The sequence below is a fragment of the Catharus ustulatus genome, chromosome 4 (genome assembly GCF_009819885.2).
Source record: "Catharus ustulatus isolate bCatUst1 chromosome 4, bCatUst1.pri.v2, whole genome shotgun sequence".
NCBI classification, from domain to species: Eukaryota; Metazoa; Chordata; class Aves; order Passeriformes; family Turdidae; genus Catharus; species Catharus ustulatus.
Window position 1 is genome coordinate 20600731 of NC_046224.1, and position 18312 is coordinate 20619042.

The 18312-nt window shown below is 42.1% G+C and overlaps 1 protein-coding gene across 1 annotated transcript in view; it reads left to right on the top strand.

The window, feature by feature from the left end:
- UTP20 (UTP20 small subunit processome component) overlaps positions 1-18312 on the top strand; it is a 62501-nt gene that overhangs the window by 35220 nt on the left and 8969 nt on the right. Inside the window, exons 29-51 of the mRNA XM_033057684.2 lie at positions 27-106; positions 978-1204; positions 2144-2288; positions 2723-2810; positions 3898-4041; positions 4663-4713; positions 4803-4955; positions 5477-5632; positions 6016-6156; positions 6958-7095; positions 8165-8304; positions 8810-8889; positions 9671-9960; positions 10442-10581; positions 11043-11199; positions 11941-12039; positions 12682-12849; positions 13538-13704; positions 14592-14733; positions 15024-15140; positions 15926-16096; positions 16571-16699; positions 17175-17285. Coding sequence (XP_032913575.1) covers positions 27-106; positions 978-1204; positions 2144-2288; positions 2723-2810; positions 3898-4041; positions 4663-4713; positions 4803-4955; positions 5477-5632; positions 6016-6156; positions 6958-7095; positions 8165-8304; positions 8810-8889; positions 9671-9960; positions 10442-10581; positions 11043-11199; positions 11941-12039; positions 12682-12849; positions 13538-13704; positions 14592-14733; positions 15024-15140; positions 15926-16096; positions 16571-16699; positions 17175-17285 — 3234 coding nt within the window. The remainder of the gene's footprint in view (positions 1-26; positions 107-977; positions 1205-2143; positions 2289-2722; positions 2811-3897; positions 4042-4662; positions 4714-4802; positions 4956-5476; positions 5633-6015; positions 6157-6957; positions 7096-8164; positions 8305-8809; positions 8890-9670; positions 9961-10441; positions 10582-11042; positions 11200-11940; positions 12040-12681; positions 12850-13537; positions 13705-14591; positions 14734-15023; positions 15141-15925; positions 16097-16570; positions 16700-17174; positions 17286-18312) is intronic.

The window sequence follows — 18312 nt, forward strand, 5'->3', positions numbered from 1 at the left end:
TGGTATCTGATTTTTCTCTCCTTTAGGTCTGCAGGTTGGCTTCAGAGAGTCAGTATTCTCCAACTTTTCTGCTCAAACTCATTCACACCTGGAGTAAAAACCCCAGGTAAGTGTTCTTCTGACAAAGAAGCATAAATACTTCTGACTGCATAAAACAAAGAGACACAAAAAAGAGCACACTAACAGCCTGTGAATAATTGTGTCCAAACCCGTATTTTCTTTTTCCATTAGACACTTTCTCTTTTGATAGCAGTCAAAGCAGCTGGGTAACTTTCCAGTTTATGCAAGAACTCACTTTTTAATAGGCTGCTTTTTCCATATAGTAATAACTAAGCACATATGCAACCCAAACCCAACTCACAGGTGAGGAGGAGGTCTGACTTCTTAGGATATGTCCATCCTGACTAAAGATTTCCTAGTCTTACAAGGTAGAAAGTCAGTTTTACAATATATAATTTAATTTGTGTTTTTGTGAGTCTCTATTTCTTTCTGTTTTATGAAAGAGTATGGGCAAGTTCAGCATAGAATCTGTGACTGACTGTCTGTTACTGGAAGTTGTAAAAAAGCTTTTTTTAATTCAGACACTGTGAGAAGTTCCAAGTCAACTGTCTTGAGTGATTTTTGCCTCTTCCACAGACTCACTGTTTTTCCTTTGCTAAAATACCTATTGTTTCTTTTGTGACGCCTCATTGGTTGGCATGAAGACCTTGTATGCAAACTTCTGTTAAAAATGGTGTTGGATCACTGGGTTAGGAGCAGACTAAGAGGAGACTCAGGCTGTGGAGAAAGGGTTAGAAAAGGGACTTGATAACCTCTCAATCTCCATTTATTGTATTTTTCATGACACTGTTCTGATTTTTGTGCACGTTTTTCATGGTTGAAGTGGAAGACAGTCATTATTTTTTGTGTAACTTCTCACACAAAAGAATTATAAGCTGAAAATTCTGAACCTAATTTTCAGTGGATGTTTCTCCCAGGTATTTTCCTTTGCTGGCCAAGCAGAAGCCAGATCATCCAGAGAGTGATATACTGACAAATGTGTTTGCTGTGCTGTCAGCCAAGAATCTGTCTGAGGCCACATCCAGCCTGGTGATGGACATTGCTGATAGCCTTCTCAACAGCCCAGATTTTGAACCCACGGAGCAGGTTTCCAGTTTGAGTGTGACTGACTGTGTTGTCATGGCCACTGGAGATGTGACAGAAGGTATGCCTGCCTGAGAGTTCTGAGAGACCTGTTGGGTGCTTTAGATGGAGGTGTTAGATTACCTTGAGGCTGTCTATGCTGGCTAAGAATACTGGGGAAGAGAATCTCCTGGCAGAGATGGAAACATCAATGTACAAATTTGTCGTGTTGTGCTCAAGAACTGTAAAGTCCTGCTTGTTTGATGACTGATGAGATCCACTTTTGGGTCCTGAGCATTGATAGATTCCTTATGAAGAGGGAAATGTTGACCTGTTCTGCCTGTGAAGCTTTGACTGATACAAGTTCAAGAACTGCATTGCTGGCTTGGGTCTGTGCCTAACACACGTTATGTGTAAAGCACATGTATGTGCTTTATATGAAAAATAAAGCCGTCCTGTATGCACATGATCCTGCATCACTTTGATGTTTAGTCTGTGCTCCCTGACAGGAAAGACCTCATGTCTTTGAGAGTTAGTAGGCAGAACAGTAGTGTGCTGTGTTTGATGCTGTGGTGACATCTTTCACCTGCAACACTCAAAGCTAGTGAAAAGGAAAATGTGCGCTTTATGGCAGCTTTGATTTTACGCGAGGTCAATGTTGGAATAAAGAAAACCACATCTGCAAATGCTTCAGTCATTTTAAGAGATGTTACTACTGTTGAGGAATGTCCTTAGTACCTTCTGATAAGCCTACATTTACAAGTGCTGTTACTGAAATCTGTGAGAAGAGTGGTGTGTTCTTTCTTTGATCCCATCTCAGACATGTTAGACTTGGTCTCAGCAAGTGCTGGTGCTTCTTCCCAGCTACCAGCTGCCCTGTATGTTCATAGCTCCCATTTACTAATTTTTCCACTAATGAAGCCTCCTTTATCCTAATTTGCCTTTTGTATAGGGTTGGATCTCCCTTCTGTTTCTTGCAGCAGTGTTTTCTGGGTGTTGCTAACTGTTGTATCTCTTACAGAGCCCCTCAGCCTAGGTTGCCGGTTGGTCCTGCCTCATGTTCCTGCCATACTTCAGTACTTCAGCAAAACAATGTTAAATGTGGAGAAGGTGAAAAAGAAGAAGTACAGAGCTCAAGTCAGCAAAGAACTGAGTATACTTTCCAAGTAAGTGATTCTTAGAAATGGTTAAAAAACTGGAAACAGGGGGGAAGAAAGAGGCTTGTTGTAATAGTTTCCAAATTAAAAACCACTGTGTTTCAAACTTCTTAAATTTACAACAGTTGTAGATACCTGGATCTGTCATAGACCTTGCCAGTTGCTGGTTACTGAGGTGATAAGTTTTCAGAAGTTGGTTCTAGCTGGTGGTGTTGCTGGTACTCAAACCTAGTGTCTCTTGAGGGTAGAAAAAGGTGCAGAAATGCCTGCAGTCATGTGAAACCGAGTGCTTAGGCTGGGACTGTGAATTTTTAAGTATGCTCTGTTAGCCTGGATAGGCTGACAAAGCCTTGTGAAATTACATTAGTGCTGACAGGCTTCTTTGCTCTCTACTGGTGTTTGAAATTATATAAAAGAGTAAATTACCTTGTCCAATTTTGCAGGATCAGCAAATTTATTCAAGAAAAGAGCCAGAATTCAGTGCTTGTGAGCCTTCTCCTCCCTTTCCTTTATCAAAGTAACATGGAGCAGGTAAGCAAAAATTATTTCCTCCCCACTACTAAACATATGTTTCTCTTTTAATAAAGTAGATTTGTTTGCTTAAGATACAGTTAAAAGTCTTACTGATTGCATGCCATTTCTCATTATTAGCCTGCAGTCAAGTCTTCATGTGTTTGTAGTCTGCTCAGAATGCAGTGCTACTGTGTGTTTATGTGCACTACTCACCCAGAGGTGCCAGGGCCCAGACTGATTCTGTTCCCCCTTTTCATGGGGAAGGTCTGCAGAAGTTATAATGCAGTCTTTACTTTCTTCATCACTATAGTCAATCCAACAAATGGCTTGCAGTGTTTGGAATAATTGCTCTTCTTCGCTGTAGATTTTATGCACGCCAAAGCCACAGCATCTGAACAGCAATGTGAATACATGTGGTTGAGTACATAATACGTGTGGTGTACTGGGCAGTGCTGCATTAGTCTGCTCTAGGGTGAAAGGCAAACCATATACAATACTATTTTGGGGTTTTAAATCTGTCAGTCTTTAGGGGACCACGTGATTTCTGTAGAGGGAGATCATACAAGAGCTTCTTTACTGTGCTGTGACTGGGCACTGGAACACATTACCCAGAGAGTCTGTGGAGTCTCCCTCGTTGGTGATACTTAAGAACTATCTGGATGCAATCCTGTCCCATGTGCTCTGGGATCACCCTGCTTGGACAGGGAGCTTGGAGCAAATTGACCTCCTCTGGTCCTTTCCAACCTGACCCATTCTGTGATTCTATGAAGTATACAGTAATGTGAATGTTCATCTCACATATTCAAGAAAGACTCCTTTTTAAAGCTCTGTTAGTTCTCCTGACCTTTGAGTCATGGGGAAAGACACATAAAAGAAGTCTTCATCATCATCTCTTAACACTGTATTATTTCTAATTGAAAGGTTGCAAGTACTTCTGAGAGATTTGATGATTGCATTGTGTCCTTCTAATTCTATGTTCTCATTCAATATCTCTGATCTGAATAAAGTACAGCCATGTTCACTTTGTGTCTTGAAATATGTTCCAAGGAAATGAAATAATCTTGTGAGGTTTCAATACTTATTGAAAGTTATATGTCTCTTTCAGGGTACACAAATTGACATTCTGGAGACAGTTCAGAACTTGCTGAAGCATTGCTCAAACCCTACAAGCTTTCTCAAACCACTGGCAAAGCTTTTTTCTGTTATCCAGAACAAACTATCTCGAAATAAATTGTGCTTGGTATTTCAGGTATTGCATTTTTACATCTTTCTATGCATTTTTAAAAATTTGTTCTAAGAGATTAGCAACAAAGTAATAGCAGTATTTATCTTTGTACATGACTTTAAAAACATTTTTAATCTACTTGCTGTGTGAAGTGAAAATAACGGAATTATATGTGATAGAAATTAATGAGCTGCACAAAGATTTGTTAAAGTTTTGGCTTACAGCCTTCGTTGACATGAGCCTCACCAAGATTTTTAGTGTAAGAGAAGCCAAGTAAAGCTCTTAAACCACAACAAATCCTGCATGTTGATGAAATAAGAATGGATTTCAGTATCCTGAAGATTATTTGTATTTGTATTATTCTCTCACAGTTTAAAATAGGCTGTTCTGTTTTACTTTGAAGTGACTTACAGAACTTCTTAGTAGTAAAACACAGGAAATATTCAGTATAGATATTTAAAAACTTAAGAACTTTAAACACATACCCTCCAACTTACATAAGAAAGACTCTTATGGAGGTTCTAATAGAAGAAAGACTAATGCTGCTGCTTTATTTATTTTTTTTGCTGCAAGTGGTAAAGTCTTGAGTTATCCAAGTTCTTAACAACTGTAAGAGTTAACTGGGTTTTTAATGTTTCTTTTTAGACTTTATCTGACTTGGACACTAAGTTGAAGTATATTACTGATGTTGTTAAGGTATGCAGTTTCTTTGGTCCCTTTTTCCCCTGATATGATATGATCAGGTTTCTGTCATTTTTCATTAACACCTTGTTGCTCTGTCTTAGCTGAATGCCTTTGATCAGCGGCATCTGGATGATATTGACTTCGATGTGCGTCTGTCAGCATTTCAGTCAATCACAGCCTACATCAAGGAAATGCAAACAGTGGATACTGACTTCCTCATCCCTGTTATGCACAACTGCTTCTATACCATCCAGGTTGGTTGAATATTCCTTCTTTTGCTATATGCACCATATATCCATGATGAATCTAACTTTCAACTTATTTCCATTGGCTGTGTTTTGGCACCACGTAACATCCAGAAAGTATCTTTAGGTATTCTAACAAACACCTTTTTGAAGTTTTATCTGATTACTTTTTCATCTGTGTGTCCCAAAAGGAAAATACAATGCAACACAACTTTCTGTCAGTGAGCTGTGGAAGTGTTTGGCCATTTGTATTGGATAAAAGGCACATTACAGGCTTGAAAGGCTGATTTTCTGTTTGTTCCAGCATGTTCTGGTTGTGTGGGCCTGCTGGTAAATCTAAAAAGCTTTTTCCTGATGAGTGGGGTGGGCATTAATTTGGGACTAGAACTTCTATGGGAAAGCTCTCAAGAGTTACTGAGTTTCTACAGGACTCATTATGTTGCATCCAGTGCTACTGTTCTGTCCAGGGTTTTGGGAAGAAAAAGGTGTCATAGCCAGACTCATGTGGTGCCATTTCTTCCTCCACTCAGCTCGGGGATATGGCTCTTAGTGACAACGCAAGCCTTTGCTTGACCAGTTTCATCCACCGACTGGCAGAAATCAGCCACACAGAAGATGAGTACAAGGAGTTGATCCAGCACACTCTCCTGGAGTCTGTGAGAAGGGGTCTGAAGAGTAAGACTGAGGTAAGGCAGTGGTATCTGATCACTCATTTCCAGCTGTCTTTAGGGTAATGAGATGTTTTTTGGATGAGTTCTCAAAGTCCCCTGCTGGGATAAGAAGTGCGGGTACCCACTATAAACTTACCCTTCATTTTAAATCTTATAAAATTCTAAAAAATTATAGAAATTAACTGTGTTTCTCTGCTGTTTGTTCAGCTTTTCTTAGTTGTAACTTGTTCTTTGGAGGGGAGGCTTTAATTTATATGCAGTCCATAATCGGTGCATTTGTTGTTACTAAGAATTAGGACGTTTGATTGAAACACTTGTAAATGACAGCACTGCGGTTTTCAGGAGTGTGTAGCAACCTTGCCAAGGGATACTTAACATTCATTGCTTACTATTTGTAGAGCATCCAGCAGGACTACACATCACTGCTTTCCTGCCTCATTCAGACATTCCCAACAAATCCTGAATTCCAGGATTTGGTCCAGCTGACAAACCGCCATGATCCTGACATGGACTTCTTTGAGAACATGAAACACATGCAGGTAAAAGACAGCAGGCATTTCTTAGTGCCTCTCCCACCCTGCCAAGTAAAAGCATCTTGCTGTGAGGGTATGTTTTGCAAAGCATCTGTGTGTTGTCTGCAGAGAAATTGAACCTGTGTCATTAGATACTGTTACAAAAAACAGGGATGTAGACATCATCAGGAGCGATTTGGAATCAAAGTCATGTTTCTATCTAGAAATGTCTTGGGTTTATGATAGCCCACAGTCAGCAGTATCCTGAAGATCCCTCTGACACAGGCATGAATTGGGTCTCTTTTTTCTGGCCTGTTCCCTGCTGTTCTCAGTCTGGAGGCTCTGCAGCCCCTTCCCACTCACAAACTTTTGCAATATAAATGTTACACAAAACCTGGTCTCCTGGTTTTTCTTGCAGTATGAAAATACATTTCTTCTGCTTTCACAGATGTAATCTGATAGAGTCTTTGCTGTATCTGTAGCTACATGCAGAGTTTTTTGTTTTAAGTTTTTAACTTGCAATTTTCTTGGTCTTTGCATCTCATTGGAACAACTGCTGTTTGCAGTTGCTTCCCCTGTCTAACCCTGAAGATAGCACAGTCTTATGGTTGTGAATTCATAATGCCATTGACTTGGAATAATTATTGAGGCAAAAGGCTAGTGAAAACCCAGAGGTTTAAGGAAAAAGGCATGACTTGGAAATTACTGTAAAATGTTTATGCCATTACCTAAACTGGGACATTTTCAGAAATGCTGGATGTAGGTGCTCTCTTGTGCTAGCTGTGACCAAAGCAGCACCTCATTCGCTCTCTCCCATGTCTGACTCAGATCCACAGGAGGGCACGAGCTCTGAGGAAACTGGCAAAGCAGCTCACTGAAGAAAAGCTTGTACTGTCTTCTAAATCCCTCCAGAACTACATCATGCCTTATGCTACAACTGCCATTTTCAGTGAAAAAATGCTTAAGGTAGGCTCTTTTAATTGAATGCATCCACTTGAATATTTTCACCTTTCTTATAAACCATTTTCCTTAAAAACCTAACTGCTTTAGGCATCTGATGTTTGTGAAGTGAGTATTTCCACTGTAAATAAAAGTGCTGTGCTGGTTTTGTTGGCAGAAGGAAAGTTTGGAAAGTGCAGGTGCAGTCTGGGCTCAATCCTGTATCTGCTAAACTTGTCCTGCTTCTTAAAAATTGATCTATTGACTGTTTGGGTTGGGGTTTTTTGTTTTGTTTTAGTTTTTTGCTTGGGATTTTATTTATCTTTATTTTTTGTAATCAGCCTCTTATTCTTTTCCCTCTACCTCCAAACTTCTCTCTTCCTGTTGTTAGTTACTCTTTGATAGTAGACAGTGGGAATAAAGTCTGTGCCTAGTAATGGAGGTGGGAATAAATATTGTTTTCTCTGGATTTAGAGGGAAATTGCTGGAATTGGCTGGAAACATCTGAAATCAATAGTTCTTCTTTGTAGAAGAGCAGACTGCTTCTCTCAAACCAAGTAAATGTCTAATTTGCTTAGTGTCAGAAATATTCTTCTGAAACTGAACAAATTAGAACTCAGGCACAGGACCCAGCCCTTGCAGCAGTGCAGGCTGTGCCCCTCAGTAGAGTGACTGAGTAGCTGTTGGACCAGAGGGCAGTAAAATGTGTTGATTGAAACTTTGGTAAAGAAATAGATAAATTTTATTTCACATCTTAAATGGGTTTATAGTTGATCAGCATAGCCCAGCAATGTGCCATGTGTTTGTGGTTGGATGACTTGTTCTTATTCTTGGTTCTTAACACAAGTGAGCCCAGAGGTTTAAGTATGTGAGAAAAGTTAAATGTGTGCAGAAAACTTTGGAGGAAGTGAGTCTGGAGATCTGCTTGATGGACTGTGATTTTTTTTTTCCCTAACTTGGTGCTCAGGAGGAGATCTAAAAATACTCAATCCTAGGCATCCCCACTAGACAGACATTACTTCTTTGAGTAAAGGATTTTTTATACACACGAGCATTGTGAATGCTAACAGAAACTGAATTTCTCTCTTTTGAACAGCACGAAAATATGGTAACAGCCTCAGTTGAAGTTGTTGGAGCTGTCTGCCAACATCTTTCGTGGTCAGCCTATTTGTACCACTTAAAGCATTTCATCCATGTCTTGCAAACAGGACAGATTGGTACAAAGCTGGGAGTCAGGTGAGTACTGTGAGCAATGCTGCTCTGGGTTTCTCCAAAGACTGCTTAGGCACAATTCTGTGTTTTTAGGAGTATCACATGGATTTTAGCCTCTCCCCTGAGATGAGAGATTTCTGCCTCTGAGGTGGATTTAAGCAGGTGAAGGTGGGGATGGCTTGCTGCCTGCAACTATGAAGTTTTAACAGGTTGTTACTTTCTTACACCGTGTGTCATTGAATGCATGGCAGCAGTTCTGTCAGGCTGTCCCTGCTCCTGGGACATCTCCATTGCTCCAGTACCACTCTCTGTGAGGTTTCACAGTGAGCTAGGTCATAGGATGCAGGTAGTTGAGAAGTAACCAGTTTTTATTTTCTGGGGTTTTTCAGGATAAACCTCCTTATGGTGCAATGTCACAAAATCTGATGTTTTCCAAAAAGTGCTTGTAATATTTTTCTGTTGTGTTTATATATGCATCCTCTTCTTTTTGTGCAGAGAGCTGATCTTTCTTCATGTTTTCCTTCTGCAGCTTGTTAGAGAGAGTGCTGGAAGCCTTTCACTTCGACCATCAAACACTTGAAAAGCAGCTTGTGACTATTGACAACCAAGGTGAGCTTTTCGTGTTTGCTTGTAAAAATGCTACTTCAAACTGCTCAAATGCAGGCAAAGTTTTGTGTTTTACTCGTGACATCAGCTACTTCTGTGTTTTTAAAATGGGCATACTGGAAGCTAGTGTTGACTTGTCTCCTCAGGGGCTGTGTAGATTTTCCTCCTGTGTGTTGACAAAGTCAGGAGAGGTATAGGGAATCATCTCCACATTACCACTCCGTCAAAACAGCCCAGAACCTGTGTGGTTCTTAAGGTCTGCATACAGCCATGTGGCTGCTGACACACCTGAGTTTTTTATCTTTTATATTGGCTGCTCTCATGGTTATTTGTAGCCAAGCTGTCCTCACTTTGCTTCCCTCACCATTTCATGGGACCAAGTCATATCTTCAGCTTCTTCACTATTGTGGTTACCTATGTTGGGTGAAGGAGACCTCACAGTTGTGCTTGTCAGTACCTCTTGCCTTGTGAAATTCTCAGTTTTAAGTGAATGGCAGTTCTCTGCTGTTCAGGCACATTGACCTTTGCTAAGTTGACTACAGGGTTCAGACACAGAGTAATGTAGTCCTTGCTTTAAACCTGGCCCTGGTGGGTGGTTATCAGAAATCTGCAAGCCAAAGCTTCTTTACCCAGTGGAAGAAACCTGATGCTTATTGGTGACTTACTGTGACTGGTGATAGGTAGGAACATTATCTTAGAACCAAGCTGTCACAAGAGTCTCAAGTAAGGGCTCAAGTTTCGTGCTGTTCTGTATTTACCTGTACTTTTGATAATTACTTGATAGAAGCTGCTGCCATGGACCTTGAGCCAGTGGTGGAGGCTGAAGAAGCCATGGAGCTGGAGCAGAGTGAAGGGGAAGAGGAGGAAGTTGAAGAAAAGAATGGGAAGAATCTCTCTGAGAAGCCAGCAGAACCTGAGCAAGCAGCTGAGCCATCTGAAAATGCTGAACAAGTGTCCAAACCTGTTTCGTTCTTACCCCGAAATAAAGAGGAGCTTCAGTGTCTGATCAAACACATTCAAGAAACTGTTACAGTCAACATCTTGCCTAAATTGCACAGGTGTATTGTTGCAAAGGTGAGGAGTTGACACTTGAAAAGTCTTTTGCAGGCTGCTACTTTAAGAATTGAGGTACTATTTCAGAGCCAGTGAAAATGCAACACATTAGAAAAAATAGACACAACTGGAGAGAGACCATCTGAAAGCACAAAAAAGGCTTCATGCTCTTTGCTCAGTCATGGAGATTACTGACAGACCCTCTGGTCAGTGTGGATGTGGTGTCCTAACTTCCCTGCTGAGAACTGTCTCAAACTACACAAGTGAAATTATTCACTTTGTCCAACCTCTTGAAGAGTTCTCAGCCACTTGCTAGCACCAGCCTAGTTTCTGTATTGAAAACACAGGGATTTATCTCAGTTGTCCTTTAGCTCTCTGGGTTTTTCCTGCAGTTATCAGAGGATAGCAGCCTGCCACACTGGCCTCTTCTAGGGTTTGCTGAGAAAAAGTAGGATTTGCTTCTGTATATTAAAAGTGCATTGTGTCTTGTTCTCTTAAAAAGGTTAAAAGAGATGAGGAGCACAAGCTTGTGAAATCCAATGTTGTGAATGATGATGAGGTAGTTCGTGTTCCATTAGCTTTTGCAATGGTCAGAATGATGCAGTGTCTTCCACAGGAAGTGATGGAAGCTAACCTACCAAGGTAAATTGCAGTGGGGTTCCTTAAATCCCAGTGGGGCTGTTCATTGTGCAGGGAATGAGTGCAGGCACCTTTCTCAAGCTGTGGTTGTGTACATGGCTAATGTCAAGAGGGACATCGTAACAGACCTTAAATACTTCTTTTTGGAAATTCTTATTCCTAGTGACTTGCATCTCTGCACCTCAGCATCTGACTTCTGTAAATCCTTACCTAAGAGCAGAGCTGTGAATCAAGGTGCTGGGGCAGGGCTGGTTGTGCTGGGGAAAGAATAATGTAGAGAAAGAAAGGAGAATCAGTAAAACATGCTGAAGGACTGTAGGTGTGTGTATGTGTATAAAACCTCTCTGTGAGGCTGGCTATGAGTACAGCTGTGGTTGTGAAACAGGGCTGAAAAGCAGCCTCCTTGGCAGTGTAACTAGTTCTGCTCTGCTTGGAGATGAACAAAGTTGTGTCTTTGTTTCCAGCATTCTTCTGAAAGTCTGCACGTTTCTGAGAAACAGATTTCAGGAAATACGGGACGTTGCCCGTAACACCCTCATTAAAATCATGGAAGTGTTGGGAGTGCACTACCTTCTGTATATCTTAAAGGAGATGCGGTCTGCACTCATCCATGGGTACCAGGTAATTCTGAAATTCTTCCTCTTCTGCTTTCTGTAGGCTTCTTCTTCTTGTGATGGGAGGAGAATCCAAAGGGAAGTTGCTATTGAAACTGTTTTGCACTGGTAGAATAGCTTGGTATAATGCAAGTAAATACTGTTGGTAATGCCTACATCAGTCTTTGTTATGCCATGCCAAGTGTCAAACAAGGGTCTGTACCCTCAACGAACTGAGAGTCTAAGCCATTTTCCTAGTGGAGAGTTGAGGTGTGAAGGGGAAGAATGAATTTCTTGTTCCGGTAAAATTAGAGGACTAAACAGTATCTGAGGGGAGTTGCCACAGAGGCTGCACAGACAGTGTGTGGTGATGCTAATTGAAGGCTTGCTTCCTAGATCCAGAACCAAGGCTCTGACTTTTAATTCAGCTTTCCTCTTTCCATAGTTTCACATTTTTTATGTGAATTATCACAGTGCAGTAGCATGAGCTTCTAGCTGCTGTAACAGTGAAAGCACCAATTAGAACAGCCTAAATATATCAGTAAGAGCTCTGGGGAGAGAAGAGATTCCAGCCCTCTTGCCGGTACATGGTGGGACAGGGATCCTTTTCCTGTTGCCACTCATCCTCCCAGTGTTTTTTTCCCTATAATGAGAGCTCAAGTGCAGTGTGTGACTTGTGATGTCTGTGGTATGGGAGTGTCTCCATCTAGTATGATTAAAGAGGTCAGCGCAGAAGTTTGGAGGCATGATCTGTTCTCTTTTTCTCTAGCTCCATGTGCTGACTTTCACTGTGAACCTGTTGCTGAAGGGCCTTGCTACCAGGCTCAGTGCTGGTGATCTGGACCCCTGCTTAGATATCCTGATTGAGGTAAAAGCTATTCAAGACTGAAAGAAAAAGCATCATGAAGTGCTTGGGACATATTCTGGGAGGGGAAGGTTTGGTGTAGGTTCTCTCTGACTTGGTGGCAAACCAGAATGTTGCGTGTGTCCTACCAGGAAAGGAGGCCTCAGTAGAGCCCCTTGTAGAGGGGAGTCAAGGGAAGAGAGAAGTCAGTTATCTCTGGGGCTGTATCCTGAGCCCTGCATTCTGAGAGGGGGTGTCAGTTATCTCTGGGGCTGTATCCTGAGCCCTGCATTCTGAGAGGGGGTGGATTCAAGATTAAGACACCTGAGTTTCCCTCTACTCTAAATGGCTGAGCAAGTCAGCAGACATCTGCTCAGTGCAATCCAGAGAGCCCATGAACTCAACTGGCCACACAGATGGGGTATATTAGGATGTATTGATCTGACTGCAGTCCCGTTCCTTGTAACACAACACCACAGCGGGGTGTGAGAACTGTTCTCATCTGCTGTGCTTAAACCAGGACGTTTTGTGTTGACAAATGAAACATAGACATGATTTGTAGGAAATCTGGAGAATTGTTTTTTCTGAGTGGGGAAAATATTGTTGTTCTGTTGCTACTGGAGGAACCTGCTTCTCTCATTCACTTCTCTTGCCTGTTTTCCAAAGATTTTCAACCAAGAGTTGTTTGGGAATGTAGCTGAAGAGAAAGAAGTGAAGGGAATTGTCTCCAAGATCATGGAAGCGCGCAAAAACAAGAGTTATGATTCCTATGAAATTCTTGGAAAGTTCATAGGAAGGGGCCAGGTGACAAAACTTATTCTGCCACTGAAAGAGGTAAGAAAAGTCAGCCAGAGTCTCTCTCTTATTAACTTTGAGCACTCTCAATTCTATAAAGTGATTCTAGAGCCTCTGGATGACTGCTTTGAAATCGCCTATGGAATTTTGCTTTGGTTTCCCATTTTCCTTTGGGAAAGCAGTGTGAGACCAGCTCAAAATGAACCTTTATTGTTGATGTCCAGGGCAGGCAGTGGCATTCTGGGAAGCTTTTAACTGCTGCTATAGTTGCAACATCCCACTTGGAGTTCTCCATGCACTCTCAGCCCACTCTTGTTTCCTCTGGAGCTTAGAAGTCCTGCAAGGTTGCTCTGTGGTTTAATCTCTTGTGCATGAAGGAAATGTAAACAAAATGTATCCAGGGTCTATCTGTGTGCAGTAATTGCCTTTTCAGAGATGCAGATTTTTTAGCAGAGTGCAATCTGACACAGGAATGGAACCCTGGTCTGCTCATTAGCTCTTGAGGTGGTGGCAGTAGGTGAACTGGCTGGAGGCTGACAAGAGGCTGGAGAAGAAGGGAGGAATGGATGTTGGTGCAGAGCTGAGGCAATGGCATGTTTTTCACATGAAGAGCCGGGGACTAAGACAGCATGATGAGAGAGAAATTGCTCTGGTTTTTCCCATGACTTCTGAACACAGATAACAAATCAGGCTATCCTCTTAACTTCTGATGGTTTTACCTTTGCAGACTCTGGAGAGCACTACAAGCTTGAAGATAGTCCGGAAGGTGCATGAGGCACTGCGTCACATCATGGCAGGGCTGATCTTCAACTCAGACATGAATGCAGAATCCCTCCTCCTCCTCAGTCATGGTCTCATCAGTGAAAATTTGCCTCTACTCACTGAGAAGGCCAAGTGAGTTCCAGGATGTTCAGATGGTCTGGTGTTGGTTTGCTTGCAGAAATGGCATTTCTCAAACCCAACTGATCACATGCCTGAGAGTTTCCTTGCTTTCATTCCCCTTTTGTTTTCAATGTAACTGAATCATTTGGGCAGTCAGAGGGCAAGGAGAAAGATTGGTAATGGGAGCATTTGTTGAACTCATGGGAGTCTACTCTTGCAAGTGCTCAGGACCCTCAGCAAGGCGTTTTCACTGTCTGATGAGTTGATAACATGCATTTGGATGTTAGGATGAAGGGACAAGGGACAGTGTTTAGAAGCAGGTTGCAAACATTTCCATGGAGCCAGGAACAAGAAAAAACATGGGTTTCCACTTTATCACTTTGCTGATGGGGCAGAAGATGAGGGGAGCCATCAGATTTTGCCTCCATCTGGTGGTGTCACTCCTCTGAGCTGGGTTTGGGTGTCCTGCATTTGCTGTTACATAGGCTGGCTTTCCCTAGCATCTGACAGCTTGCAGACTTCTTGGAGCAGTTTTTTTAAGCCATCAGTAATGGAAGTAAATATCAGTAGAGCAGAGCAATGGGCAGTGGCAGGAAGTGTATTTGCTTGAAGGAACTTCCGGTGTTGATCTGTCCACTTAGAAAAAAGTGAGGATGTTATACAAATGATTATGTGTTTGTTATCTCTGGAATAGTGGCACTGTTCTCAAGTCTGAGTCCATCAGTCACGCTACTTTCAAATTGGTTTTATTTCATTATGATCCGTCTGTGACTGCTTTCACTCGCTGTGTGGGAAGAAACTGAGCACAGTTCAGCTCTTTTTACTCCCAAGAGCAGGATTGTTGGGGAGAGGGTTGATATCTGAGTATTTTCCTTTGCCATACATACACTACTTTTCAGGAAAAAAGCTACCCCTCCTCCAGATCCTCGGCTGCAACCAGAGAGCTGCCTGCTGCTCCAGCCCACTCCCACAAGAGGAGGGCAGAAAGCACGTGTCAGCAGCAGGACTAACACATACATCCTGGTTGATTCAGGACTTCGGGTAAGATCTCCTCAGATAAAAGACTGCATTCAAAATTTTGTTAAGAGTATGCAAAGGAAAGTATTCTGGATATATTGTTGTAGTAGCACAGCCATTAGCCTTAGCTTCACTTTGTATATTGTTACCCCAGTGGTGCCTCTTCAAGAGCTATATGAAAAGTGCTCAGCCTGTTGAAATTTTTGGGTGGGCTATGGCATAAATTCTACTATAACCTGAAAAGTGGTGGGATTTTACTTGACTCTCATGTTCTAATTGAGTTTGAGATTAATGTCCCGATTTTTCCACGACAGCTACTGCACATGAGCTTGAAGAGATCCAAAGTAAATTCTTCTGAGGAGCATGCTTTGGAAATGTTAGACCCTTTTGTTCAGCTCCTTATAGACTGCCTGAAATCTATGGATGTCAAGGTATAGTTCTGAGCTGAAGTCTGTCTGTTCTGTCTGCTGTACTAAGAGTCCTGCCCACAAATGTCATCTTGCAGTTGACTTGCAAAAGAAGAGAAAGCCACTGGTTTTTCAAACCTACTTTGACAGCTGTGCAGATTAGGTTGTTTGAGGACATGTAATCCCAAGGGAGGCTTGTGGCTGATGGAGGACTGAATGCTCTGCTTCATGTTGCAGGTTTAACTGTGGGCAAGTTCTCCTAGAAAATGCTCATACCAGGAATTTACAGGCTATCTATGAGGATGTTCATGAGATCCTATAGCTGCTGGGAGCAGTGTTGTCACAACTGTGGTTTCTTTTGATCCAACTCCAAAGTCTTTATTCCTAGCACTGTAGGCAGCCACTTTTAGGATAGCTTTTGGTTTGAGTGAACCTAGAGAATCTGTTAAACTTTGAGTTTCCCAAGAGTGGAAGGCATTTCTCATACCCTGTCTGATACTTGGAGCAGGGCTTTCCACATCTTGAAGGCAGCCCTGCTTCAGAAAGCGTTCCTGCCATCTACTGAAACAATTCTCTGTTAATTTCTTTACCTGGTAAAATCAAAAGTTACAGAATATTAGAGTCACAGATAGTGCTTTTAGAACTGAGAAACCCTTTGTGTTACTCTTGAATTGTTTGAAAGAGGTTGGGTTTGTTAGCTAATTGCCTTTTACCACAGTTGTAGATAGCCTGACCATGTCCATAAAAGAGTGAGAAGAGTTCTCTCAGTGTCACTGTATCCACATGTTCTCCTTTGGCTCTTTTTTAAGGTGATAACTGGTGCTCTGCAGTCCTTGGTATGGATTTTAAAGTTCCCTTTGCCTTCTGTCAGTACGAATATGGAGTCACTGATCAAGCAGCTTTTCCTCTTGCTGAAAGAGTTTGCCAAGACAGGAATAGCCAAAGGCCAGAATTTCCACCTGGTTGTGAGCTGTTTCAAAGTAAGTCAGACCCATCTCTGCTGATCTCTGCTTTAGGATTAACTTTCTAGAATGAGACTCTTCCAGCTACAGATCCAGTTGTCCCTAGAGAGGTAGTCTGGAGATCACAAGCCTAGTGAGAAATATGTGGCCTTGCTGATTCTTTCCCATGTACATACTTAGATAGTTGCTCCCTAAAAATGCACAGCTTGGATCTGAAGAAATGTCTTTATAGAAACATGTTTGCCTTCTTTCTTCATTGTAGTAGTATCTTGTTCCTGAGTAAATCTGGTAGCTGAAGTGAGATGTGGGAAGGGGGCAATTGACTTGTTCACTTTTGTCTTGAAATTGCCATCTGAAAGATGTTGACCACATGTTCTAGGGCAGCAGTTTGTCTTTTCAAGCTGAAGTGGTATAAACCAAGTCAGACTTTGGTGTTGACCTTTATTTTATGGCACTGCATGTGTATTGACAATGTGCAATTTGATTTTGTAGTGTGTAACAATACTTGTGAAGAATGCAAAGAGTCAGATAACAAGCAAACAGCTCCAAGTGTTGCTTGGCTTTGCTGAAGAAGACATTTATGATTCATCACGCCAAGCTACTGCCTTTGGCCTTCTCAAGGTATTTTTGTGCAGCAGTTGTGGGTGTTCTGTGAGCCACTGGAATAGTGGTTCTGCTTCCTGGTAAAAATCTGTACATTCTCATATCAGGAACAGGCTACAGAACTCTGTTAAAACTCTCTGTTCTAAGAGAGGAAAAATTAACAAAAATGTTTGACTTGTAGTCACTGTTTAAAATTGTTTGAGAGACTGTTTTATACACAGTGCACATGAGGATGTATATAGATCTGAGTATGTTTTTGCTAAAGAATCAACATCTCTGATCATTAGACCAGGTATTCTGTGTTGCCCGGAAGAAACAGATATAGATGTGTAGGCCATCCTTTCTTTATTTGTTTTTTCCTTTGACTTGCTCTGTGTGTGAAAAAGTCAGTGTTAAGGTGCCACTTGAGATTGGTGCAGTCCAGACTGTAGTACTACATCTCACCCTGTGTAAGCAAAATGATGTGACTCCAGCTGTGCTTTCACATTTTCAGGCTATTTTATCCAGGAAGCTGATTGTCCCTGAAATTGATGATGTGCTGAAGAAGGTTGCCCAGCTGGCCATCACGGGTCAGAGTGAGCCAGTGCGAGTCCAATGCAGGCAGGTTGGTGAAGAGTCTCTCACTTTATTTACAGCTGTCTAACAGGCTAGAGGGCTTAGTGTGGCCATCCTATCTCTCACATGCATTACCTTGGCCCTCCTGAATCCTGAACTCCATTTCCCCTTCTTTACTGATCTTTAGTCCCCTTGTTATCTGGCTTCAGTTCTTGAGACTGGTGCATAGCAGAGTCAGAGATTCCTTGCCTGTAGTGAGACTGTGACGTGCCTTCATAGAACTGTGAAGTTGTTTAGGTTGGAAAGTTTCTTTAAGGTCATTGAATCTAATCCTTGACCCAGCACTGCCCTGTCCACCACTAAGCCACGCCCCTGAGTGGCACATCTATACTTCTTTTCAGTGCCTCCAGCCTGTATTAAATAGTCCACCACTTCCCAAGGCAGCCATTTCCAGTGCAGAATTTTTTCCTAATATCCAATCTAAATTTCCCCTGGTACGACTTGAGGCCATTTCCTCTTGTCTTGTCACTTGTCAGATGGGAAAAGAGACCAACCCCTACCTGGCTACAGCCTCCTTTCACGCAGCTGTGGAGTGATAAGGTCTCCCCTGAGCCTCCTCTTCAGACCAAACAACCCCAGTTCCCTCAGCCTCTCTCTTCATAGGACTTATGCTCCAGCCCCTTCTCCAGCTTCATTGCTGCTCAGCACCTCAGTGTCTGTCTCGCTGTGAGAAGCCCAAAGGACTCACCAGTGCCAAGTCCAGGAGAGCTGCTTAGCAGCAGTGACATGGTCCCTCATCTGGAGGCTTTTAAGCCTATGTAACTAAGCTTTGTTCTTTTTTAAATCCCAGGATAAGCGAATTTACCACAAATCCACGATTGCTTCTCTCTATTTCCTCATTTTTTCCAAGGCAAAACCACTCAAAAGACAGAACTGATTACTTTGTCTCAAACATTGAGATACAGGTGCAGTAGGAGCATGAAATGCAGCTTTCATAGTTGTAGGATGGATTTTGAAGGATCTCTTCATATGCCTGTGCAAAACTTTAAAAATCGTGTTCCAGGAACAGAGCTTGG